Source organism: Pteropus medius, unplaced genomic scaffold (assembly GCF_902729225.1).
Source record: "Pteropus medius unplaced genomic scaffold, Ma_sr-lr_union100, whole genome shotgun sequence".
Classification (NCBI taxonomy): domain Eukaryota; kingdom Metazoa; phylum Chordata; class Mammalia; order Chiroptera; family Pteropodidae; genus Pteropus; species Pteropus medius.
In genome coordinates, this window is record NW_024352787.1 from 30170698 (window position 1) to 30197254 (window position 26557).

Genomic DNA, 26557 nt, shown 5'->3' on the forward strand with positions numbered 1-26557 from the left:
TGGCGGAAATGCTCTTCCAGGTGCCTCCGTGGAGACTTCTTTGCAAACCCTGCAATTGCACTTAAAACTCTAATTTTAGTGATTTATGTAACTGTCTTATTTCCTCTGTTGAGGCAGGAGCCTGACAGGGGCGGGACCAGGGCATTTTTGCATTCCCTCGGTGCCGGTCATGCTCGTTCTAAACGAGCTCTCGCTCAGTGACCGGGCAGAACATAGAGAAACCTGGTCCAAGGAAGCTCTGCCGGCTCAGTGCGGAGGCGGGGTCAGAGTTCACGCTCTGGCCCCCGTGGGGGACGCCAGGCCGCGTGGGGATCGGGCCACACGGCGGGTGGGAGTGTGGGCCCTGGCTGGGACGCAGGGACGGGGCTCGACTGCCCTGGTCCCCAGGTCGTGTACACAGCCGAGAACGCCAAGCCATGCCCAGCGTCACAGGGCGTGGGCCTGCGCGGGCTGGTGGGAGGCGGCCGTGGCTGGGGCTCTGTGGGGCGCGAGGCAGGGGACGTGGACCTCGAGCTGCGGTGCTGTTCGTCCAGCAAGGCAGGCGTGGTGAGGGACGGTGACACCTGAGGGCCAGAGTACCCCATCCGTGTGTGTCGGGGACCTCTGGGGAGGAGGCAGCTGCTGGAAACTGGAGAGCGTGCAGAGACTTTGGGGACAGGGAGGCAAATGGGGCGCCTCGTGCTGGTGCAGAAGGCGGAGACCCGGCCTCGCAGGGGTGTCCTCGGGGCGTTGAGGAGTCGGGGCCGGTGGTGGGGCCTGCAGGGGCGGGGTGGCGGCACCATCGGCTTCGTGAGACGGGGTGCTCTCGGTAAAGAGGTGGTCGGAGTTGCCAGGAAGGACATCTGCCAGGTGGACGTGGTGTGGGTCGTGGGCTCGCGTGGTGGACACAGTGCGGGCCACAGGCCCAGGGGGTGGATGTGGTGCGGGCCGCGGGCTCGCGTGGTGGACGTGGTGCGGGCCGTGGGCCCAGGCGGTGCACGCGGTGTGGGCCGCGGGCTCACGTGGCGATTCTTACCCAGGGGTTGAAGGGCAGCAGCCGCTGGGGACGCTGTGGCGTGCCCGTGGGACAGCCCATGGTGTCTTGCGCCTCTCTGTCCCCAAGGGGCTGTTTCCGAGGGCCCTTTGCTCGCCTGTGGCCTGTGTGCCAGTTCGCGTCAGAAACGCCACGTGGGGCGTGAGTCCCAGGCTTCCTCCGGGAGTGGGAAGGCTCCGGACCTTGGGCGGGGCATCGCCGCGTGACTGAGACCCTAGGGAGACAAACGGCACCGTGGGTGAATTCTCCCCGACGCCGACGGCCCCGGTACTTCCTGCTGCCTAGTCGCCGGCGAGAGTGGAATAAAGAAGCTTCTGGAAGACCTTCAGAGCCGGTGCCCCAGGATCTGCAGTCCTTGGCTAAAACTGTACCTTTCTCTCTAGTCCCTCGGTGGGCCCGAGGCCGGCGCGGGCCCTGGCGTGGGTGGGACGGAGCTGGCGCTGTCTGCTGAGGTCACAGTGGCTTCTTTCTTCTCTGGGTCTCAGCGAAGCACTAGCCACGGCCCTGACAGCTGAGCAGCCGGGCGGCTGCGGGCGGAGGGGCCGGACGTGTGCGGGAAAGGTGTCTGCGTTCCCTCAGCTCGGGGCCCTAAGGAGCGGCCTCCGTTTGGTGCACAGTCCCCCTCCTCCGGCCGTGCGCAGGGACGGCTTCCTCCCTCCTCCCTCCTCAGGTCCGTCACCACAGGGGACAGGCAGCACTGTGGCCACAGCGCTCACCGCGGCCCGCAGGTGCCTGTGTTGACCCCTAATCCCCAGTACGATGGCCTTAGGAGGCAGGGCCTTTGCCAGGGGATTAGGCCGTGAGGGTGGTGCGGCTGTGCACCCCTGACACCCCGAGAGGTCCCTCGCCCCCCTGCCACGTGGGCGCACAGAAGAGGACCCTGTGAACCAGGAAGTGTGCTGTCACCCGTCACCGAATCCCCTGGCGCCTTGATCTTGGACTTCCAGCCTTCGGAACTGTGAGAAATAAATGTCTGCCGTTTATAAGCCGCCCCGTCTGTGGCATTTCTGTTATGATGGTCCCAGCAGACCAGGACGGGCGAGCGTGGCTGGCCACCTGTCACGTTGGAGTCGTGCCCGCTGCACTGGTCGCGTCTTGACTCGATCCCCTGTGAGACCCCGGTGAGGCCGCGTTCACAGATACTGGGAGTTGGGAGCGCAGCTTGACTTTTGGGGACAGAGGCCGGTGTCGGGCAGAGCGTGTCCGCGTGCCCCCGTGCGTTCCCGCGTGTTTGGCCAGCGACGGAGCGCTTGCTGAGGGGGACGCAGACGCGTGGGCGTGGAGGTCACGGTTCCCAACGTTGGGTCAGCTCCCGGTGCTGTCGCCCAGAACCCAGGTTCTGTGCTGTTCCCCGTCCTGAGCGTGGCACCTCTGGCCTGCGTGGGTCCCCGGGGGTCCAGTTGGCCCCAGGGCTGCGGGCTCACGTCTGTGTTTAAGGCAGCAGGACGGGGGGCGGGAGTCGGTGTTGGCTCCGTCTGTCCCTTTTCATCAGGAAAGAACCGGCTTTCCGGAAGCACCGCGGCTAGCTCTGTCCCTGTGTCCTCGGTCCGGGCTCCGTGGAAACTTCCAGATGGAAGAGGTTGAGAAGCGAGGCTGCAGGAGCCGGGAGGACCATCTTGGAGAGGACCGGGCGAGACAGCGCGAGGAGACTGCCCCGCGTGCCGTGCGGCCAGCTGAGCTGAGCAGTGGTCTTTGCGTTTCTCACCCGCCTCCTCTGAAAGGCAGGGACCCTGACTGGACGAGGTCCCCACAACGTGCACGTGGCCGACGTGTTCTTGGTGTCGCGCCCGCGTGGGGCGAGATCACCTGCCCCTTCCATCAGTGTTGGGCGCTTTCCTGAGGGCCAGAGAATCACCATCCTGTCCTGTTCCTTTCTGTGTCCCTTGGCAGCTGGCGCAGTGCCTGGCACATAGTAGGTGCTTGATAAGTATTCGTCAAACTGAACAGGCTTCTTTTCCCTCCAAAGACATTCGAGTCCAGAAACAGCCTCGTCCGTTCGTTCTTCCTTTTGTTCATTTATCCGCTCGTTTGGCAAAGCCTTTTCAGAACTGGGGGTTCAAGGCAGATTAAGGACTACGTGGTGACAATGAGGATAAGGGAAGAGGAAGTGAAAGGAACTGGCAGGTCTTTCTAGAACAAAGTAGGGTACTGTGCTCTGTAAACAAGAGGACAGGTGTTCATCCTTTAAACTTTTGCAACTGCGTAAACTCCAGCTTCACCTTAGTGAAAACCGCCAGTCGGGACGCAGAGGACCCCCCTCTCATCGAGCAGTGCTGCTTACTCCCCACTTCCCCCGTTGGCAAAATAGCTCAAAATTCCACGGGCATGCTTTCTGATATGCTGAATAAATATTCGCCGAGCCTCCGCCCTAAGCCAGGTACTGGGCTGTGGAAGGTGTGAGCGTGAACATCTTGGAAGGAAATGTTTTCGGTTGGGTCTTACCAGGCTGTGCTCGTCCCTCAGGGAGGGGCCGGTGGGGAGCAGCTCTTATCTGTTAATACTTTAATCGCTCCTGGACTCTTTCTCCTTTGGCCCAAGCCCTGCTTCCTTGGCAGTGACCTTGTTTTCGCCCGTCCCTGGCCACGTGCAGTGGGCCAGCTTGGGTCCGCCCTGCTAACCGGAGGCCTTGGCTGTGTCCTGCTGGCCTGAGAGATAAGGCTGCCCACTCAAGGACTGCGTTTGTCTGCAGAGGGCAGGACTCGCCCCGGAGCAGGCTCAGGGGCTGCCAGGGGAGCCGGGCTGCCCAGGGCATGGTTCCTGTCCTTGAACTGCAGCCAGGCCCAGGTGAGCTGGGCACCTTAGTCTCCAAGACCCAGTGCAGAAGACAGAATGTAAACTGAGAGCTTTTACAGTGATGCCACGTTGCAGTGGTTTCGATTTGGCTGTACGGGGTCAGGTAAAGTTTGTCGCTCATTCTTTTCCTTTGCTTATTTTTACTTTTTTTTTTTAATTAATGAGGATGCCAGGAAATTTTAAATTGCATAGGTAGCTCCCATATTTCTTGGGACTGATGACCTGGAGAGACTTGGAGGACTGTGTTTCTTTTGTGGTTAACAGGCGTATGACCAGCCCTGTCCCTTTCCAGGAAGCCAGCCACCCCGGGACTTGGGACTGCCAGCAGAGGTGGTCCGTGAGTAGCGTGTGTCTTCCCGATTTGCGCTGTGCTTTCACGGTCACCTGACGGTTCTCATTTCCCATTTGAGGTTCGTCGTGGACGCTTCAGACCTCCCCGACGTGGCCCAGTGGGGCACCCTCTTCTCTGTGGCCTGTATTATCTGGACTGAACCGATTCGTCTCGGTTTAGTCTCAATTCAGATGCGGAAGTCCTTGGACTTCTTTTTTTTCCTAACGTGTAAAATCAAGGGCTTGGGTTAGAGGACTCACCACGTTTTCTCGCCCGACTCCGCGATCGTTGAAATCCACTGACTCCCGACTCCGCATCAGGTCACTGCGCCAGGCCCTCCCGATTCCCCGTGCGCCCACCTGTGTCTCTCGCAACGTCCACTGTGTCTGCTCTTGATCGTGGCGTTCTCCCCGCCTGCTTCGAGGACAGAGTCGCGTGCACCCACCGACTCTTCCGCGTGGTGGACGCCCAGGGCCAGCTGGTCGGGAGAAGCCGCTCCTGGATGCATCCGTTCTTTGCGAATTCTGCCGCCTGCAGCTGGCATGTCCCCGTGTCCCGGCTTAGTGCTAGAGTACTGAAACGTGACGTCCTCCAGCGACGAGCCCTTCGCCCACTTCTAGCTGACCTGCGTGACGCCGCTCACGCTTCCGGCAGCCCTGCCTCCCTGTCTGCATCCTCACTTCCCCGGCTGCCCAGCATTTTCTTCTGCATCTCGGAGACACGTGGCTTTTCTGGCCTGTCCATTCTCTGGCCTGTTCTCCGTGGCCGGATGCCTTTCCTGCTGTCAGCTGACACTGCCCCGTGGTCCCATGCCTCCCAGCCACCCCTGCGCCCTACCGCCCTGGCATCACCTGCTTTGTCCTGCATCCCAGCCTCGCCTCGGCTTCTCCGAGGCTGCACTGTGCCTTCTCTGAAGGTCACCTGGGTTCACGCTGTCACTTCTCGTGAGCTCTGCCCGGCGCCTTCCGGCCTCCTCGCGTCCCTGAGCTGCTCCGGCATTTCGTGGATGACGTTGAGTCCGCACCCTTTTTCTCCCTGGACCCCGTGGGCACGGCTCCAAGGCCTACCAGCTTTGCAAATTTAATATTTTTAAATCCTGGAATAAGTATCAACTCTAAAGTATTAAAAAAAAAAAAAAACCAAAAACAAAAAACACTACCACCAGAATTGACGTCATCATGTGTCATACAACGTCAGTAAAATGTGAGGGTCATTTAGTCATCTGAAACTCAGGGCCCAGTTATATGGAAATTCTATTTAATCTGGAACGAATGCTTTTTAGTATTTGGCGTGCTGCCCGTGAGGCCTCTGGAGGAAACGTCCCTGAGTTACCAAGGACCCTCCTTGCTCTGTGTTCTTCCCAGCTCTCCCTGGCAGTAGAGATGAGACGCAGACTTCGGCACTCATCACTCTTCCTGGGCTCCTGGAGGAAAGGCACGGCTCACTCGTTTTCAAATCCCCAGCACAGGACCTGGTACAGCCGGCTTTGGTGTGCCAAACATTCAAGTGGACTTAATACATTAAAAAAAGAGAAAAAGGTCATTAAGATCCTGCCTGAATCTTTATGTTTTCGTTTTTCTGAAACATCCATATGGGGGTTTTTAAAACCACTGACATCTATAAACTGACCCCAAATGGCGCAAACTCTTAGCTGAGCTGCTAATGAAAATAATGCCCCGGAAGCCGCATGATTTTAGCTTAGATTCTACTTGGATCTTCCTTGTGTGGACTCTGTGATCCACCCCACACTGTTTATCTGCAAATCAGTCTAGTTACACTGTCAGTAACATCATGTGATAATAAATACTGTGGGTCGTCAGATAAAGACTTTCTTGGTAAACGTGAAATAATTATTTAAAATGTTTTTCTAAGTGAAACTGTGACAAGGATCTTTGCTAAGGTGACCATGACCAAGTGGCCTCTGCTGCAGAGCAGGAAACATTTGCATATAAATCATGTCACAGCAGGAGGGCGGACTTTCCAGTCCTTCCGGTGGGGAGGGGCGGGCTTTAGGGTAAAGGCCTGATTTTTATTTGCGAATGTGTGATTACATCAGACAGTTGCTCTTGGGGACTGGGCTCTGGGAAATGATAGTAAATGTGGAGGAAAATAGATGCTTTCTGCACAAATGCTTCTCTTCATTGTTTTTTGTTTTTGTTTTTTAATCATAGCCTCCAATGGAAAACATCTAAATATGGTTAAATTAATATTATGCTGTAATTAGGTAAGGTTTTTAGAGATTGTGGACATGGTGACATGCTTACAGTATATCACTCAGTAAAAACAATTATGAGAATAAATTATATGTGCAGTTTGTGTACAAACATGGAAAATATGCTGAGGAAAGGAACCATTACTCGTAAGGATTGTGACTTTCCTATATATATATATATATATATTTTTTTTTTTATTGTGGGTATATTTCATTTTACAGTGAAATAAATGATTTCAGTTGAAAAGTTTTAATTGTAAATTTTGCGCTGTAAGCTCCTCCGGGCTTACGCTTCCGTCCTACCCCTGCGCATCTGAGCAGTGACGGTTAATGCCGGAACTGTGACAGTGTGGCCTCAAGCAGTCCAGGTCACCTCACACGTAGCCCAGTGGCTGTGGTCACGACTTGAGCTGAAAGCCCAGAGAACAGAGGAATGGGGGGTTAATGGTCCTGCTCCTGATGTCAGATCCCATTCGAGGCTTCTGCAAAGACCTTGACCTCTCTGCAAATGTTCCCATTTATTCATCTGGGAAGTGAAGTGCAGCAGACGGGATAGAGTCAATAATATTGTCGTAACTATATATAGTTCCAGGTGGACCTAGACTAATTGGGGGGAGCACTTTGTAAATTGTGTGAATGTCTAATCACTCTGCTGTACACTTGAAACTCATATCAAATAACATTGGCTGTCCACTCTAATTGAAAAATAAACATTACAAAAAAAAGTGAGCATAGTCCTAGGGTCACTTCTTTTTCCAGGCTCCTCTGAGGATTAAATAAATCATAAATAAGAATGTTTAAAGAAAACCATTTACTCTCTTGCAGAAGGCAGATTCGCAAGTTGCCCCGTGGAGGGCAGCCAGGTTTGCAAGCCAGGTGTGCAAGCCAGGTGTGCAGTGGGAGGAAGTGGCGAGAGCGCTGAGAAGTTAGATGGACACAGCCTGACACACTCAGATTCCGCCTTGAAAACACGTCCCTCCTGTCCAGTAAAATACTGCCCTTCCGGTCCGCAAGCAGGCGAAGCATGAGGCCCGTCAAGGCTGTCATTATGTCCTCTAGCTTTTCGGCGAAAGACAGGACATCGTCCCCGGAATGATGGCGCATCCTCTCCTTTCCCTGTTTTCCTGTTTCGATCCCGGTTCTGCTGTAAGTTTCCGGTGAAAATGCCAGCAAACCAGGGCACTGCCGGTAGATGTAGCGGATCCATGGCCGTGGGCTTGAATCGTCCCTCTTCCTCTAGCTTCTCAAAGAGGAAGCTGGGAGTATCGATTTTAGACCTTCCTTCTTTCCTGAGATATGTATTTAAAACTATCAATTTCCCTGGGAGCACTGCTTTTGCTAGCTTGTACTCACTTTGATAAGCTGTATTTTTATTTTCATTCGGTTCTCAGTGTTTCTTAGATTCTCTTGAGACTTCTTCTTTGGCCCTTGGGTTATTTAGAAGTATGCTGTTTAATCTCTCGATATTTGGGGGATTTTTCCAGTCGTCTTTCTGTTATCGACGCCTGCTTTAATCCCGTTTTGATGGGAAAGCATACTAAGCGTGATTTCTTTTTTGTTTTATTGTAGGTTAAGGTGTGTTTTCTGGCCTGGCATGTTCCATATGAACGAGAGGAATGTGTCTTTTCCTGTTATTGGATGGAATACTCTGTGTCAAATCAGGTCGATTCTTGGTGCTGTTCGTTCAACTATGGCTTTACTGATTTTCTGCTGCCCGGATCTGCCGATTACTGAGAGTAGTGAAGCCTTCAACTATAAGAGTGGATTTGCCAGTTTCTCCTTGCAGGTTTGTGAGTGTTCGCTTCATGGATGTTTATGCTCTGTTGTCAGGTGCACACATATTTAGTATTGTGATGTCTTCTTGGATAATGACCCTTTTATCGCTTCGCAGGGTCTCTCTTTATCCCTGAGGATTTTCCTTGTTCCGAAATGTGTTGTGTGCAGTTCACGGAGCAAATCGGCTTTCTTTTGACTGGCGTCAGCATGCTGTGCTCAGTCTCCCTCTCTTCACCGAGTCTTTGTTATTTACAGTGTGTCTCTTTAGACAACGTATTGTTGAGCCTTGTATTTTTATCCACTCGGAAAGTATCTATATTTTAACTGCTGTCTTTAAACTGTTCACATTTAAAGTGATTATCGATAGAGTTGGATTAATATCTTCCATGTTTATAATTGTTTTCTATTTATTACATCTATTCTTTATTTTTTTCCCCTCTCTTTTGCTGATCTCCCTGGTTCTGAGTATTATATATCACTTCATTTTATTTATTCTATTAGCATATTATATTTCTTTTCAACATTTCTAGCGGTTGCCCTGGAATTTGCAATATACATATTTAAGCTAAATAAAATCTGTTTCCAAATAATACTGTGCCATTTGACATGTAATAGCGGTATCTTATGACAGAGTATTCCCGATTCTTCTCCTCCTTCTCTGATGATATTGCTGTCATCCATTTCCATTATAGTCACCCAGTAGTTACGATTATTCCTTTCAGCAATTTTCTTTTAGATCAATTAAGAACAAGAAAAATAAAGTATTTTATTTTACTTTCCTATATCCCTTCTCTAATTCTCTCCCTGCGTTTATGTCGATCTGAGTTTCTGACATATAATTTTCCTTCTGTCTGACAAATTTTTAACATTTTTTGCAGGGCAGAACAACCTGCACATTGATTCTCTCAGTTGTTGCTAATCCGAGAAAGTGTTTATTTCTCTTTCGTTTTGGAGGATAGTTTTGCTGGAAATCGAATTTTAGGTTGGTGGTATTTCTCTTTCGACACTGTGAAAGTTTCACTTCACTCTCTTTCTGCTTCTGTGGTTTTCGAAGGGTTATCAGAACCGATAACCTCATTGCTCATTCTCATTGCTCTGCAGGTGCAGTGACTGCTACTCCCTCCCCCTCCCCCCGCCTGTCCCAGCGTTGTTAAAATCTAGGCTCTCTCTGTTTTCAGTTGGCTGTAATATGCCTAGGTGTCCATGTTTGGTATGTATACTGCTTGACGTTCTATGACCTTCCTGAATCTGTAGTTTGGCATCTGTCATTGATTTTGAAAACTTCTCGGCCATTCAGGCTTCGAATATATATCTTTTTCTGCTCTGCTTTTCCAATCACGCACGTGTCGCACATTTTGAAACTATCCTACAGTTCTTGGATGTTGTGTTCTGTTTTTTTTGTTTTTGTTTTTTCCCGTTTGTATTTGTTTTGAGAGCTCCCGTGAGGCTCGCTGACTTTGCTCTTGGCTTTCCTCCGTCTGTGATGAACCTGGCACAGCATTCTTCTTCACGGTGTTTTCATTCTGGCATTTCCTTTGATCTCTTAAAAACCCCATCTCTCTGCTTCTATAAGCCGTTCGCTCTTGCGTTATTTTCTGCTTTGTCCGTGAGAACCCTCAATGTACGATCCGTCGTTATTTTAAATTCCCCGGCTGATCGGTGCGCAGGCTGCGTCACGTCCGAGCGTGGTCTCGACGCGGGCTCTGTCTCTCCAGACCCGGGTTCCTCGCCCTTTGCCAGGCTTCCAGGGTCCGTTGCTGTCGCTGAGAGCTGGGCCCGATGTACGTGCTGGCGGGAGCGAAGGCTCCGGCCTTCCGTGCGGGGCTCTGTGTTGACCGGGCTGGGAGCTGAGCTGTGCTTCGTGTGTGCTGAAGCTGGGGCTGCCGGGGGTCTCGGATGCCCCGAGTGGCCTTTCCTTCATCCTGCCCGCTGGCTTCGCCACCGGAGAGCGTCTCATTGGGTCACACCAGCTTCACGAGGCTCTTCCCGCTGTAAGTCGCTGTTCTCAAGGCGGGAACCTCTCGCTGGTCCTGACTCCAGGGGCGGAGGCGCATTCCACGTGCTCAGGGTTAAACCCCAGACCTGAGCAGGTCTGAGTGCTGGGCTGTGACCTCGGCGTTTCTGAGCTGTTTGCCCCTCCTTGGGTGTCACAGGGAGGCTGGCGGGGGACGGGAGGGAATGGGGTCGTGCTCGGGTTAGGAGAGATCCCAAGAGCGGCCTTTGTTATAGAGACCACTCGGGTGTATTTCAACTGGTTATTCTTTCCTTGTCCTGAGCAGAGAATAGAGTTTTCTTGACTTTTCGCTGTGAGACCCTCATGGGGGTCCTGGAGGGCAGACCCACAAACGTGTGGGGCTCCCTCCAGACGGTGGTCCCTGGAATTTTCCTTCTCACTCAGAGCTCGTGCAAACTCAGCCTCCGGCAGCCCACGAAAACTACCGTCGGTTCTCCCAGCAGGTCCTCCTCCTGGCGAGAGGATCTGAGCTGTGACTCTCTGATGTCACTTCTCTCCAGACATTAGGGGATCGGTTCACCCTGTGGCCTCAGTGTCCTGATGTGTCAAAGAAGTGGCAGGTTGTCGGTTTGTCCAGCCACTTCTTGTGAGGATGTGACTGACAGCTCCCTGGCTGCTTACATGTCACAGCTGGGACCTCGAGCCTCTGCCCTCCCATTCTGTCCCCACGTGGGCCCTCCTGCCTCGTGCTCCTTTGTTCAGTCACCAGCCCGGTGAAGGCACCGGCCGTGGTCGTGGGGAGGGCGCCAACGGAGACAGGGCTTTCAGAACCGCAGTGTGAAGCTGGGCCATCTTGTGGGTCTCGACCTTGACTTTGCAACTTATACATAGAACATAACAAAGCTTCTACTTCCTTCCGGCTTTGAATCTAACGTCCTTTCTTCTAAATCACTCACGATCCTTTGAAAGATATTCTGTATAGTTTGGGTGTTCAATATTTTCATTCAGCTGATAACTTTTTGCCCTACTGAGCAGAAAAGAATTATCTAGATAATCTTTGCATGGATTGTTTCATTTTTCTGTCATCTGTGGGACATGATAATTGGTTTATCGATATTAGACGATCAAATATTTTTGAAAAGAAAATTGTAATGAATTACATGGATAGAATTTTTCCAGGAAATGTTTTATATAGATTTTAGTTTTAAAAATCAAGTACAGAAGAAGTCAGACACAAAAGGTCACTTATTGTATTATTCCATTTATAAAAAATATCCGGAATAGATAAAACAGTAGAGACCAAAATCAGGTTGTCGCTCATGAGGGACTGGGCAGAGGGGAGTGGAGGAGAGCTGCGTAGTGGGAGGTGGGTTTTATTTTGAGGTGACGGAGATGTTTTGGAATTAGGTGGAGGTGCCGATTGCACAACATTGGGAAATGCCACAGAATTGTTAACGTTAAAATGGTTAATTTGATGTGATGTGAATGTCACCTCAATGGAAAAGCATATAGTATATTAAAAATGCAAAAATCGAATAGTACAGACACCGTGACAAGGCACAGCAGTTATCCCGCCCCCCCCACCCCCTGCCCAGGCCTTTAGTCTCCCAGGGGGAGGTATCTGCTCACAGTTTCTTACATATACTTGCAACCCCCTCACCTCCCTTTTTAATGGAAACTACTGCATATTGCTTTTTTCAACTTAACTTGGGGCTTTTTCCCCTCAGCACATAAAAATCCACATTATTCCTTTTCCAAACTACATAGTCAAAGGAATTGTTTTCTAAGTTCTTTAAAGTCGGGGTACGTTTTATCTTACCATGCTAAATAAACTTTTTTCCTGGGGCGTGCCTCTCCTATAACGAGCTTCTTATCGTGTGCCTCGTTTGGTGTCCAGTTGGATAAATCAGTCTGTTCTTTCCGAACAGATTTTGAGTCTAAGAACCAGCTTCATTTTATGAGTCATCTCTTAGAGTCGGAAATGATGGTGGAATTAGCCAAATGCCTTTTATCACAAGAGAATTAAAAAAAATCTCATTTAATTAATTGATAGTCAATAAGCCAATAAATTTGTTCCAGAGCTGTAATTTGACAGATAACTCCATTACTGGAGAATGGGTTTTATTTTCCCCCAGAGAGGACAAATGCGAACTAACTAACTGCAGGACAAATTTGAATGGATGACTGTAGAGCCCTCTGTCTCCCAGTGTGACAACCGGTAGTCTGCAGTGTCTGTAAACAGAGATGGCTTTATCGAAGCCGGACAAGACCTCTATTCACGTTAATGCCAAACCAATCGCACAGGCGAAAACTTCCACTCATGGCTGCGTCGGTGGACGTGCCCAGAGCTTACTGAGTTTTAAAACAGGAACTTGCAAGTTCATCAGTAGCTAAGAGACGATTCTCGATTTGGAAGTTGAAAGGCTGGGGAGCAGCAGCAGCAGGATTTCCTTGGGGTCCCTTTTAGTAGATGTGTGGTGTGTGTGTGTGTGTGTGTGTGTGTGTGTAAGGAGTTATAGGTAAGTGAGAGGGTCTCTCTTTGGGCCCAGGATTCTGCTGATGGCACCAAGTCTGAGAGAGAGACAGGAAGGAGGAGGGTGTGCTTCCACTGTGCATCCCTGGGCAGGTGTCAGAGCGCGCCCTGCCCTGAGGAGCTGCGTCAGGAAGCCAGGATGCAAAGCCACGGGGCCTTTTAGTGGGATTTTAATTCAGAGTTTGCAGTATGTGGGATGTAGATGATCTTTTGTGAGGCCAAAATAAAATAACTGTTTTCTCTCAACGTGTATTATCTCGTGGGTGGTATAGTGCATCAAAAATCTTCAGCTCTAAAATTTTAGAGTTATAAATGCAGAAGGTAAAGAAAATAAGCCCAATAAGGAATAAAATGAAGAGTAAAATTCTCTTCAGTCTAAAGCGGTTATCGATAGTTTTCTTTTTACATCCTTCTAGAAACATGACGTGTGTGAGCGATTACCTTGAATTCGCATTCACGAATTAGATTGTGTGAGTTATGGGTACTGTGCCTTTTATTTGCTGTTGTGTCTTAGACATCTCTCCGTGCCAACATTGCAGGTCCAGCTTACTCTTCACTTGCATGGATGACGCCGTATTATTTAGTCAACTCTTCCCTCTTGATGGCATTTACATAGCTTTTGGGTGTTTGCTCTTGCAAAGAATATATACATAGTACATATTTTTGCCATTTTAGCCATAAAGTAAATACTCAGGGTGACACATGTGGGTCAAAGGTGTGTATATTTTATACTTTTCTCTATTTTCAAGCAATTTCCCAAATGGCATCCATTATTATGCTGATCTGATAGGTGAAATACGGTAACTTTTTACTCCACTTTTTATTTATTGGTATTTCTCTTTCTGTTCACATCCTCTGCCTGTTTTTCTATTGCAGTGTTGCCTGGTTTTTTTTGTTTCTTTTTTTTTAATAATAATAATTAAAGTAATTGTTCCCAATTCATTCACTTATTTTTTACTTGGCTTATGGATTTTTTCCATATAGAAATTCAGTTTTTATATACTTAGATCTTTATGACTTCTTTATTTTCCAAGTCTGCTTTGAAAGGCCTTCCTCCTGGGCCATAAATAATTTCGTCGTGTTTTTTCTAGCAGAGTTGTAGTTTTTCCTTTGGGCATTGTTTGGAGACAGGCCTGGCCCTTCCCCGCCTGTGTGGCCTTTGTCCCAGGCTAGTTACTGTCTCCCTCCAGCCGTTCAGAGGTGCTCCACACAAGGATTCTGAGAATCCCACGCAGGTAGGGGGCTCATGCAGCAGCCTTGCCCTGGGCTTGCCGGGGCTGCGCCTGACCGGCTGTCTGGCCGTGGGCGAGGGTCTGCCCTGCGCCCCCTGTGAAGCCAGCCCTCGCCCAGTGCCTGCGCTTCGTCCTGTTCTGCACTTGCCACCGGGCCGGCGTCGGTGACTGTCACCGCTCAGAAGGCGTTGCGCAGGGTGACTGTCTCCGCTCAGAAGTCGTTTCGCAGTGTGCGGGGGGCATTGGCGACTGTCACCGCTCAGAAGGCATTGTGCAGGGTGCGGTGGCATTGTTGACTGTCACCGCTGAGAAGTCTCTGGCTTCTCACTGCTGCTTCCAGGCCATCGCTCCTTCCCCACCCCTAACATCCCCTGCTCCGTGGGATCGGAGTGTCAGATGTCTCCACGGGTCCCCAGGCTCTCTTCCACGTCACCAGAGGCGGAAACAGCCCTCTGTCTTCCTCTGGCACCACGGCCACCATCTCTGCATCCGCACAGGATGTCATTCGAAAGCCACGGCCCTCGGTGTCTCACTGGACCGCGTCCCCGGTCAGCTCGCCCCGTGTTACTCCAGCCGCCCGTCCGGCGACGGCCCTGGTTGTTGTGACGTCCAGCACGTGCTGGCACCTCCGCACTCCCTGGTCACAGTTAGTCCCCGTTCACCCGGTCATTAGAGATGCCCCCTCATCGGTACCTGGCTGCACTTAGCTGCAAGGTGCAAAGCCTCATGGGAGTGGGGAGGCTAGCTTTGGGGGTCGGCGTATCCGACAAACCCCTTTCCTGTGCCGTGGAAAGAGCAGAAGATGAGTTCTGAATGAGAACCAGGACGTCTGCCACGTTAGGGTCCTGAAGTTCCTGTGTAACTTACAAATCAGTTAGTGCCTTAGTTAACGCCCGCAGCCCACCGCGTCTGGCCCGGCCGCCTGGGGAGCCTGGGGAGCCTGGGGCGCGTTTGCCGCCCCCCTCTGGGACGTGCTCCTTTCTCCCCCTCCTGTCTTCACCCGCCAAAGCCCAGCTTTGTCTGATCCTAGTTTTCGCTGCTGCGCGCCCGCCCCCGAGCCGTGGCGGGGTTAGGGGGACGTGGGGCCTGGCGTCTGCCACCCGGTTTCTGATGAGGGCGCCCCCTCAGCCCGTGCCGCCGACCCGCCGTGTCCCCCTGGCTTCCAGAATCCGCACCCTCCCGGTCGGTTCCTGCGCCCTGGTGGCCCTTGCCCACCTCTGTGCCTCGAGGCTGGAGGGGCCGGGCCGGCCTCAGCCCTGCTTCCTTTCCCTGTGACGCACATGCCCGGGGGGTCCTAATGTCCCCCGACTGCTGAAGAATGCAGACACCGATGGCCCCCGCTTTGTGTCACTACATCACCCCCAAGAGCCATAGCTCTGTGTACATCGACACATGGCTGTCACCGAGGTGTCCCGCGGCCATGCCACCCCATTCACACAGTTTCCCCCCTCCCTCCCTCCCGTGCTTGTGGGCATTCCCGCGGGGGTCTAAGCTCTCAGCTGTGTCGCTCTTGCCGCTGGCTGGGCCGTGGTCACTCTGCTGGGCTGTCGTTGCCCACATCGCCTCGGCCCCTGCTCCTCGCTTTGCCCAGGTCTCACTTAAGGGCCTTTTGGACACGCTCAGAAAACGGCTCCCCCTTTCCCATGCTTACCCTAGCTCTGTTCACTCACCGAGGGCGCCCGTGCGTGTGTGTGTACGTACATGTGAACTCACTGTGTGTACGTGTGTGTATATGTATGTAAAATCACTGTGCACGTGCGTACACGCACACACACGCACTAAGATTGTTATGTTCTGAAGGTCTTAGGTTATCCCTAATTTTCATAAGCCTTGGTATTTTAGTGACTCCAGCCGTTCTTAGTTTGATAAATTAATGTTATGAGGAATAATTTTACCTGCCACTCACTAACAGGACCCATTTACATATTGACGCATATACAGGGGGTAAAAGAAATTTCTTCGATGGGCCTTTTTGCACCAGGTTGGCTTTCTCAGGTTTTTCCAGCCGTTTGAGTTTTTCGTTCGTACTTTGTTTAGCATCCCTGTTCATATAATGGAGTGAATTAAATTATATTCAAATGAAATGGAAAATTCCCAGAGGAGCACACTCTTGTGAAAAGAGAAGCCTCGTCTTATACTTTGGTTTCAAGTGACAAACGGTATTTTTTTTTTTTCCCCAATCAATGGAAAATGTGTGAGCGTGACGATTCCCGCACAGCCTGAACTCCCTGGGGGAGGGGCCGCATCCTCTCCATCTTCCTGTCACTCCTGCCCGGTGTCTCGGCAGGCGGCAGGCGTGCGAGAGAAAGCTGATCCATGGGTGAATATTCACGATCCGTGTTTCTGCTAAAACCCAGTCTGTGCGTCCCCGCTGCCCTGCCAAACCGCACGCTAAACATAGCAGAGCCGGGGGAGGGGGTGTGTGTCGTGGTGGGGACCGGCCGCTCACGGTCCGTGCAGCTTTGTAAGCAGAGCTCTGCGAAGCGCAGGGCTCGGTATGGGGACAAGTGAGCCGATGCCGGAGGTGGCCGCGGCTCACGTGAAGCAGGTGGCTGGAAAACCAGCAGGTGAAAGGCCGCAGCCCGTTCATCCAGGCCCGTCGCGGTGCTGGGCTCCCTGTCGGTGGGGACAGGGGCTCTGCAGCCTGCCAGCAGCCTGGAAGCCTCGCGGGCTCACGCGTGCCCCCTGGGCAGAGGGCTCTGACTGCAGCCCCTGTAACGGTCCCTCGCAGTGCAGCTGAAAGCGTCTCCTGCTGCCACCGCACCCCCGAGCAGAGAGCTCGTCTTTCCTGCCGAAGATTATGATTCTGTTTACTGGCTCTTACCTGGGAACACGGCAGAAGCCCTGAGTGGAAGGGACTGTGCTGCACCGCTCTTGGTTGAAGGGTCTGGTTGGTTGCCAGGTGAAGGCAGAGAATAGACTTGCAGAAAATGGCGCTGCGTTTTCTGGAGTTGGGGTCTTGATGCTTTCCAGGCTCGAGCCAGAGCCAGTACCAGTGCCAGGCGATGCTGGGCGAGGTCAGGGCTCTCAGCTTTGACCTTGAGGGTTTAGACTGGCGCAGCCTGTCATGTGCATTGCAAGAGAATTCACTTTCTCAGGCGGATGCTCGTGTAAGAGCAGGGAGGGAGGGAGAGCTACCGGGGGACGAGTGGGCTCGTCCAGCTGGATGCATCTCGTGTCTGTCTGCTCAGGTCTAAGCGTCGCTTCTCTCAGGTGCTCTGCCATCATGGGACAAGAAAGACGAAATCGGTTTTGTTCTTCCCTCCGTGGCCAGAGACGCCGAAAAACGTTCAGGGCAGTTCGGGTGCTGGCGTGGCCCCCGCAGCGGAAGCTGTCCTTGGGAGAAGAAAGACAGGTTATCCTGCCTGACGGTTTCTGTTTATTTTTTTTTAGTTGATAAGTCTCTTTCTTTCTAAGTAATCGTTTCAAGTGATATAATTTTCGTCGTGTTGAAGTCGCCCTGCAAGGTGACCGTTTGGCGGTTTTCTGTGGGTTCATGGGTTGGAAACACTGCCACCATCTGATCGCCGAGCGTTTTCAGCGGCTTCCTAGATGGCCTGTGTGCACAGTGGCGTCTCCTTGTCCCCCTGCCCCTCACCCGTGGGAGCCACTCGCCTACTTTCCGTCTCTGTGGATTTACCGGGCTTGGACACGTCACACACGCGGTTTGTGCCACATGTGGCCCTCCGTGTCTGGCTCCCTTCACGGAGCGTGACATGCTCGACGTTCCTCCGCGGGGCAGCGCGCCCGCCGTCCTTCCTCCAGAGGGCCAGCTCTGCTGTCCTGCTGCGTTTTGTTCACACGTCCACCAGTCGGTGGACGTTTGGCGTCTCCACTCTGGATTCTGAACCACGCTGCCGCGAGCGTTCGCACCCAGGTGGTAGCATGGGCGCCCGCTTCGGTTCCCCTGGGTGTGCGCCCAGGCGTGGAGTCGCCGGGTGCGGGGTGGCTCTGTGGCTACTCTCGGAGGAGCTGTCTGACCATTTTCCAGGGTAGCTGCGTGACTCCTCAGTCCCGGTGGCCTTGGAGAAGGGCTCACGGTGACCCCGGTACGGCCACCTTTGCATCCTGGCCACCTCAGGGTGCCCCAGTGCGTGAGGCGGCAGCTCCCTGCGGCTCTGCTTTGCGTTTCCCTAACTTAATGGTCACGCTGAGCATTTGCTGTGCGCTTATTGGACATTGAATGTCTTCCTTGGAGAGATGTCTATTCAAGTCTTTTGCCCATTTTTAATTTGCGTTGCCTTTTTGATGTTGAGTTGTATGTGTTCTTTATGTAGTCCAGATACACGGTCCTCATGATTTGTGTGTATTTTTCCCGTTCTGTGGGTTGTTTTTTACTTTATTGATGGTGTTTTTTAACACACGAACTTTTTCAGTTTTACGATTTCCAGTGTATCTGTTTTCTTTGTTTGTTGTTTTGTTGTTGTTGTTATTTGTGCTTTTGGTGAACTGTTGAAGAAACTGGTACCCAATATAAGACCACAAGCATTTGCTCTTACGTTTTCGTCTAAGAGTTTTACATTTAGGTCGACGATCCATTTTGAGTTCATTTTTATGAAAGGTATAAGGTCATTTTTTGATTGTCGGCGCCATTTGTTGAATAGACTATCATTTATCCTTGAATCGTCATAACGCTCTTTGAAAATTGATTAACCGTGAACACATAGGTTTATTTCTGGACCGTTAGCTCTAATCCATTGGTCTATATGTCCGTCCTGATGCCAGTATCACACCGCCTTGATTACTAGGTTTTGCTGTTTTTTGACATCAGGAAGTTTCACTCCATCCAACTCTGCTTTTCTTATGCAAGCTTCTTTTGGCCGTTCAAAGCCCCTTGGATTTCTATGTGAGTTTTAGAATCAGTTTGTCAATTTCTGCAAATTTCCGCAAAGCTGGGATTTTAATACAGATTGCATTGAATCCGCAGACAGTGCTGTGGTCTTGACAATATCGTCTTCGTTCTTCCAGTCCGAGCACAGGATGTCTTCGTGTGTATTTCGGTCTTCAATTTCTTGAAACGATGTTGCATGGTTTTTGGTTTACAAATCTTGTACATCTTTTGTTAAGTTTATTTGTATACATTGTATTCTTTTCGATGCCATTCTGAATGGGTCTTTTCTAACCGCATATGTATTTCTTACCTAGTCTACGGATTCCTGCCTTTCCACTGGTGTGCTTAGACTGTTTAGCCTGCTTACTGATAAGGGAGAGTTAACGTCTGCCATTTTGCTGTTTGTTTCCTATGGGCCTTATGTCTTTTGTGTTCCTTTATTCCTCCATTTTGCCTTCTTTTTACTAAATAGCTTCCGGTATAACAGTTCAGTCCCATTGTCGTTTATTTTGTTATACATTTTCGGGTTATTTTCTTAGCCCTGGGAGCTATAACTAACATAAGCTTGCTTTATTTTTAAGCTTCTCTGTGGACATAAACCTCTTCTTGTAGGAGTTCCATTGGGCTGACTCGAATGGCTTTGATGGAAAAAGCGGGGAACAGAATGAGGACCTGGAAACAGTTTGTTATCTGAGAATTTTCTGTGTTGATGGATTTATCCACTAACTTCATGGCGAAATTAGGTTATTTATACAGTAAATTCGCTTCCTTTCCCAGTGAACTGTGTGTGATATTTTTCGAGCGTCTGGTCTGGTAAGATTCTAGTGCTTCTGTCAGCAGTCTGCCTCCTGGCTTGGGGATCTGAGCGGCCCCCGTGTGACCTCAAACCAGTGTGATGGACTTTGCCGCCCATGCCCCCTTGCTGCACTCTGAGCTCCTGTGTCCTTCTGTGTCCCAGGTGCCGAGCACCCCGCTGAGTGCGATACGCTCCGGTCCCTGGTGCCAGCGACCCCTCCCACCTCTGCATCCGGCAGCCCGTCAGGAGGGGAAGAGCCAGCTGAATGCCCCCCAGCGCACCCCGCACAGCAGGACACCAGGATTCATCCAGAAGACGGATCTCCCCTCCTCTCGGGGCTTCTGAGAGGTAACTTTGACTTTGCAAAACGAAGGCTCGAAAACCCTCCTTTACGTCATCATAGTGGACTCGCAGGCCATTGCTGGGAAAGGCCACGGGCCTGCCCGGGTGGCTTTTCTGTGCCACCAAAGTCACGCCGCGTAAGCGGTCACCTGGTACGCGTCCTCTGAGTGAATTTTTAGGGGGTCCTCAGCATGTTAACCGTTACGGTATTGAACACGTCACAGAGATTCCCACACGGTCCTCACGTACTGCGTCTCGTGACCTCATGATGCTACCAGTCTCGTCGTGAAGGCCAGCTAGCATGTTTGGAAGATCAAAGGGTGCATCAAGAGTGCCAGGAGCTCTTCCCACTCAGGGCGCACTGGGCCCCCCGGCACCAGCCCCGGCTCTCACACAGGCTCTGGGCCGGCGGGGCGTGAGTGGGGGGCGGGCGTGGGGACAGGCACGGAGGGACCGACCGTGCGTGGTCGGCAGCGTGGAGAGGGAAGGGACATGTTTTGTTACCGGCATCAGGGCTGTGGAGGGAGGGAGAAGCAGACCCCGTGAGAGGGCTGGGACAGGCGGTCACAGAGGTTTCATTGCCGAGGTGACATTGGGACAAGGATTTAAGGACGTGTGGGAACTGGCTCGTTAGTGTCGAGCATGAGTATCGTAGCTGGAAGGGAGTGGGCGCAGAGGCCCAGACCCAGTCTGTGTACAGCCGGAGGGCCGCGGCGGCGGGGTGGCCGGAGGCCGGCCAGCAGAAGCAGGAGTCCCGGGCAGGGCCAGGCGGTCGCAGGAACCTGACCCCTGACCGAGCCATGCGTCGCAGGCCACTGGGGGTGTTCCAGGTTCTACGGCGGGATGTGCGTGCAGGCGCTGGCCGAGCCGGGCAGGCTCCGCGTTCCATTTTGATGGGCTCGCTCCGGCCTCTGTGTTGCCAGTGGAAAGAAGGTGGCCCAGGAGGCCACTCAGAGGCCCCTCGGGGAACCTGCCGCAGCAGCGCGGACAGGCTGCTCCGCCGGTAGCCGTGGAAGCGGTGAGTGTGGGCGCGTTCGGGATGGGTGCTGACGGTCCCCGCGGCACGGCCGTGGCCGCAGAGGCAGGGGACGGCCTGTCACGGCGTCAAGGATTTTAGTTCGCGTGACTGGACGAAGCTGTCACCGCAGGTGGGGACGGTTTGGGTGCAGAAGGAGGTCAGAGTTTAGCTTTGGACATGTGGAGTTTGAGGTGCTATGACCCCCACATGGAGCTGCGGAGTAGCCAGTGACATGCAGCCCGGAGAGTGGAAGGTGGCGGTCCGAGCAGGAGGTGTCCGCAGGGTCTTTGGCCGATGATTGGTGTTGAAAGGTCAGACCAGAGGGGATCCCAGGGAGGGGAAAGGGTCGGGTCCGGGACATTCCAGCTTCGTGAGGCCAAGATGGAATGAGCAGAGCGGGAGGGGCGTCTCGGAAGCCCCTGAAATGCTTTGTGGGCGGGCTGCGGAGCTGTGGTCACTGTGCCGGCGGGCCAGGCGAGACGGGGACCGGGAATTCCCTCTTAGGTCAGTGCCCTGCGGGTCATCGGTGGCTTTGGTAAAAACGGTGCAATGCCATGTGGTTCTGGTGGCTTTGACCGGAGCGGGTTTGGAGGGAAGGATGGAGGGGAGGCGTCGGAGACGGAGGTTGCTGACAGGCGTGTGGGAGCTTCGCGGCAAAGGGGAGCAGATGGGGCGCTGTCCAGCGGGGTGCACAAGGCCAGGAGAACTCGCGTTTAGAGGCGGCGTTAGCGGTGAATCGACACGCTGGCGGGAAGGAGAAGCTGGCCAGGAGGACGCGGGGCTGCCGAGGTCGGCGTCTGGGTTGGAGGAGGTGGCTTTGTGCCCGGTGGCGTCGCGGGAGGGCACACGGGCTCCTGGTGGGTTGGACCGTGACGAGTTCTTGGGTGCCGAGTTCTTGGGCGCCCGCGGGAGCAGCCTGCAGTTTCTTCTGATCGCTTCTGTTTTCTTCGTGAAATAGGGAACGAAGTTGCCGGCTGAGATGCTGTGGGGAGTGGGGGGGAGGTGTGGATTGGAAGTTTTAGGGGACAGCGAAGGAAGAAGACGTCCCTAGAAAGGGAGGTACGGAGGGGTCCCCCGGCAGCACTAGGAGCTCGTGGCCAAGCAGCGGGGTGAGTGTGGTTCTCTAGACAGCTCAGCTGCGGAGTCGAAGGCACACAGTAGGTCAAGAACTGAATTCTCCTTTGGCCGAGCAGAGCGGGGCAAAGTAAGAGGGTGGCCGAGGGGACAGCGGATGCAGGAAGGGGTGACACTGGTCACGTGGGGATTTAGAAGGTGACATGAGGAGGAAGCATGTCGGGGAGAGGGGGCGGGGGCTGGACGGTGGACGCATTGGCGGTGCAGGACAGGGGTCAGTGCTGTCCCGTTAGGGACACTGGGGGAAGAAGCTGGAGGGGGCTGTGCACGGACCCGGCCCTGCGGCATTTGCCGGAACCCGAATTCCAGCGGGCCTTCCCCTGAGCCCAGCTCCTGGTCACACTGCCTCGCTTGTCGCCATCTGCACTGCAGAAGGCCAGCTGGAGAAACCTGCCGAAGCCCTGCCCATTTCCTGATGTGACCGATACGCCCCTCGGGTCATCCCCTCGGGTCATCCCGGGAGCCCCTTGCTCGTGTGACCTGTGATGACGCAGCGTGTGCTGAGGCGGAGGGCGGTCCGCAGCCCCTCCCGGTGGCGGGGCGGGGCCCTCGAGACCGCCCCTCCCTTCTTCGCTGGCCCGGAAGCTCACTGCGCTGTTTGTTTTTTTAACCTTAACCTAAAAGTTTCAGGGTTATCGCACCTTTCCCTGGAGCACAGCGACCGGTCCAGGGAGATGCAGAGTCTCCTCAGGTATCAGGAAGGCACGAAGCGCCCCGGAAACGCGCTGTGCCGCCCCGTGGGGCTGTGCGTTGCGACCTGCCTGCCCGCGCCCACCGCCCCCCACATTCCCTCTGGGGCTCTGTCTCCAGCAAGGTCCCAGGAGTGAGCCATGGCTTCATCGTTACCAAAGGTTCATGCCGAAGAGGCCAAAATACCAGCCAATGGCATTCCGGCAGAAGCAGACACATTTTGAAATGTTTAGGATTTATAAAGAGAAACCGTCTTCACGGAACGAAAACCACCCCAAGTCACACTTCTGTGATTGAAGGAGCTACATCTGAAAGATTGTTTTGTTTTCTTTCTTTCTTCGAGCGGAGAATGTCATCGGGAGAGAAAGCTCTTCGGTGAAGAAACTTGAATTCGGCCTTGGCCTTGATTGAGCGCTGGGGACAGCGGGCGTCTGGAGCGCTGCAGCCGGGGCGGCCGTGCCCAGCGCCACTGTGGTCCTGGCTAGTGAGGCTTTAAGGCAAAGGTCGTTCGAAACACTAACTAGAACCAACACGTCAGTCCCGTGCCTCGATGCCCGTGGCTTCAGAGCTGCCGGGGTGGTAAAGCGTAGTTTTAGAAACGGAAGCTCTTGAAGACGCGGTTCGGAGCTGCGGTGGCTGACGGCTCTGTTACGCTTCATCGTGACGACCGCCTTTTGCGTTTATCCGCTTCAGTTCCTCTGTGCTTTAGCCTCTCGTTCCTTGTTTTTGCTCGTTTCGGGAGCCGTGGGTCATTCGCACAAGCGTGCCGTCCTCTGGGCAGTGCCGTCCAGCCTGCCCTGACCGTTCTCGGTGTTTCCACGTGACAGATTCAAGCGGCAGGATCACTGCAGGCCCCAGACAAGACAGGACCTCTTCCCAAAGCAGCGTGGACTCTCCCGACAGGTGAAGCAGAGCATCTGTCAGTGCAAGGACCGCGAGGGGTGAAGCGGGAAACGGGGCAGGTTTCTGCTTTTACGTTTTTCTTCCACTGATGTGAACAAGCGTGGGGCGTGGGACCCCAGCTCCCAAACCTCGGGCCCAGGACAGAGCCACACCGAGGAGCCGCGACGTGGGTGCCGTGTGCGAGCACCCGCTCTCAGCACCGAGGTTTGGGGCCTGCCGCGGAGAGAGGGAGGAACACGTGGCAGGACAGAGTCCTCAGGCTCCTCGTGCTGGACCCTTGATGTCCGGCGTTGGACGGGGGCGTGGCCGGTGGGGAACCCTTCATCTTTGTGAAGGGCGGGGATAGGATTTTACGAAAGCGAACGAACGTGTTTGGGGCCGAGTCGGTGCTGTGATTCCGGTGAGAAGACGAAAAGCAGTGAAGAGTCGGAAGGAAAATTTAGATCATGCGGCTTCACGAAATTAAAGCATCGTTCCCCTCTGATTTAAAACATATCGTACTTTTTCGGTGGTAGCCAAAGGCTGGCAGAGCTTCGTAGACATGCGCACACACATTTGTCCAAGAAATGTCTCCTGTTACACGTACAGTTCCAGTAATAACTTACGCTTTTAGCTACATTTAGCATCGTTTTATTAACTAGCAGGGAGGAAACCATCAGTGTCTGGTCATTATAATTGTTATAATATAAACCACGTACCTCAGTTACCTCAATCTCATTTTAATCCTGACTGTACTGATTTTAACAGTCTGTTTGATGAGCGTGTCCCATAATTCATTTCTCAGTGTTTTTAACAAGTATCTGTCTACACACTTATTAGAATTTAAAGATAAGGTGAAACTTTTTCTGATAGGAAGGCAGTCCCTGGCTGATGGGTTTGACAGTGAACTGTCTTTGTCTCAAGTTATTAGGATGAGCTAAATATGCAGATAATGTGGACAGGCGTAATTGAAGCATCGTTATGATAAAATCACGCATTAAGATATTTAAATGGAAAGGTGCCTTGAAATTAGTCCTTGTTTCGAGAGCTTTCTGCGTTATCGGTTGAAGCAGGATGCCTTCCGAGAGGGAGCGTGATGAGCACCCTTGAGCGGCTCCCAGGAATTGGGGCCTGGGCGCCTGGCATCCCCGTGCCTCTCCCCTGCAGGCCCAGCGGTTCCCAGAAGTTCCTTCTCCCCATTAAATTGTCAGCCGATCGCTGAAACTGGTGATTGTTTGTTTCTGTGTGGTGTTTGGCATCTCCGTGGAAGAGCTTCAGAGCCGAGTTTCATCGTCACAAAACGCCATCCATGCTCATCTGTGTACTTAGGAGAACAAAGGGGTAAAATCAGTACACACGTGAAAATGAAGACTTGGAAGAAAACTGATCTCGAACTGGGTCTGATAAACGTAGGCGATATTTACCTACAGATCCCCAAACTTCAGGAGAAAACGGTTTAAATATTTTTATTTCTGAGAAATGCTAAGTAGTTTTATTAACCTCTTCTTTATTACTTTTCGAGCTTTATTGAGGTGTCATCGACAGATAAGATTGTGATGTAAAGTGTCCAGCGAGTCCACATGTAAACGATGGCATCAGTATCTGTCTCGCGCTGGCTCGTTTCACTTGGCATAACGCCCTCGAGCTTCATCCACATTGTTGCAGATGGCGGGACTAATCCTTCTTCCTAAAGGCTGGCTCATAATCACTATACGTCCCACATTTTCCTCATCCGTTCGTCTGTCGGTGGACACCGAGGGGGGATTCACGCCTTAGCTGTCGAGAATGATGCTGCCGTGGACCGTGGGGCGCAGACCTCTCTCTGAGTAACGGTTTTGTTTTCTTTGGGTGAGTACGCAGACGCGGGCTCGCTGTGTCACAGGCCAGTTTCGTTTCTAACATTTTGGGGCTGCAAACTGGGGCACCTGCAGTGCACGAGCACCCCCTTTGTCTGCATCCTGCCAGCATTTGTTCTCTCTCGTTTTTTGATAATAGACGCCCTAATAACAGGGGTGCGGTGGCGTCTCACCGTGGTCTTGGTTTGCATTTCCCTGACGATGAGTGACGGCGAGCGCCTTTTCAGGGGCTTGTTGGACCTGTACGTCTTCTTTGAAACACATCTATTTAAGTTCTTTACCCATTTTTAATTTTACACACACACACGTTGAATTGCTTGAGTTCCTCCTATATTTCGGGTGCGAACCCCTTGTTGGATACGTGGTTCGCAGACACTTTCTTCCATTCCGGAGGCTGCCCTTTCGTTCTGTCGATGGGTTTTCCTTTGCTGCGCAGAAGCTTTGTCATTCGATGTGGCCCAGCTTTTTCCTGCTTGTTGTTAAGGCCTTTGCTTTGGATGTCTTCATTCAAAAACTCGTCGCCAAGACCATGTCGAGGAGCTTACTCCCTGTTTTCTTCTGGGACTTTGATGGTTTCAGGTCTTACATTCAAATCTTTGAAATCTAGTTTGAGTTGGTTTTTATGTGTGGTGTAAGGTAGGGGTCCAGTTTCATTCTTTTGCGTGTGGATGTCCTGTGTTCCCAACGTCATTTATTGAAGGGACCGTCCTTGCCACAGTGTGCATTCTTGGTGCCTTTGTTGAAAATTAATTGACCATATACACATGAGTTTATTTCTGGGCTCTCTATTATCTTTCATTGATCTGTCTGTGTGTCTGTTTTATGCCAGTACCACACTGTTTTGATAACCGTAGCTTTGTAATAGCGTTTGGAGTTAGGAAGTGTTCAGCTTTGTATTTCTTTCTCAGGATTGCTTTGGCTATTCGTGCATATTTAGAAAAATAAGTGACATAACAAGAAATCACATTTTTTTTGTTCAACTGCTGTGGCTTTAAAAAAGGCATTATTTTCAATATGCCAGAAATTATATCTTTTGCAACTATTTAAAATTCTTATGTAGGTTTTAGATGGCAACTGAATGATGTGCTAAAGGCCTTTGCACTTGTAGAAGTTATTTTGTCTGCAGCCAAGCCAGCAGCACATA

At 52.3% G+C, this 26557-nt stretch overlaps 1 protein-coding gene across 6 annotated transcripts in view; it reads left to right on the forward strand.

Moving 5' to 3' along the window:
- Positions 1 to 26557, forward strand: part of RNF144A (ring finger protein 144A) — a 91251-nt gene that overhangs the window by 5056 nt on the left and 59638 nt on the right. The window contains exons 2-4 of one of the 6 annotated variants that reach the window (XM_039849508.1): positions 7195 to 7515; positions 7939 to 8155; positions 19654 to 19839. The exons of 1 other annotated variant lie outside the window; for it this stretch is intronic. In XM_039849508.1, coding sequence (XP_039705442.1) covers positions 19757 to 19839 — 83 coding nt within the window. In that variant the 5' untranslated portion in view covers positions 7195 to 7515; positions 7939 to 8155; positions 19654 to 19756. Of the gene's footprint in view, positions 1 to 7194; positions 7516 to 7938; positions 8156 to 19653; positions 19840 to 26557 lie in introns of those variants that run through there. 4 more of the 6 variants (XM_039849509.1, XM_039849507.1, XM_039849514.1 and 1 more) reach the window with 4 other exon arrangements.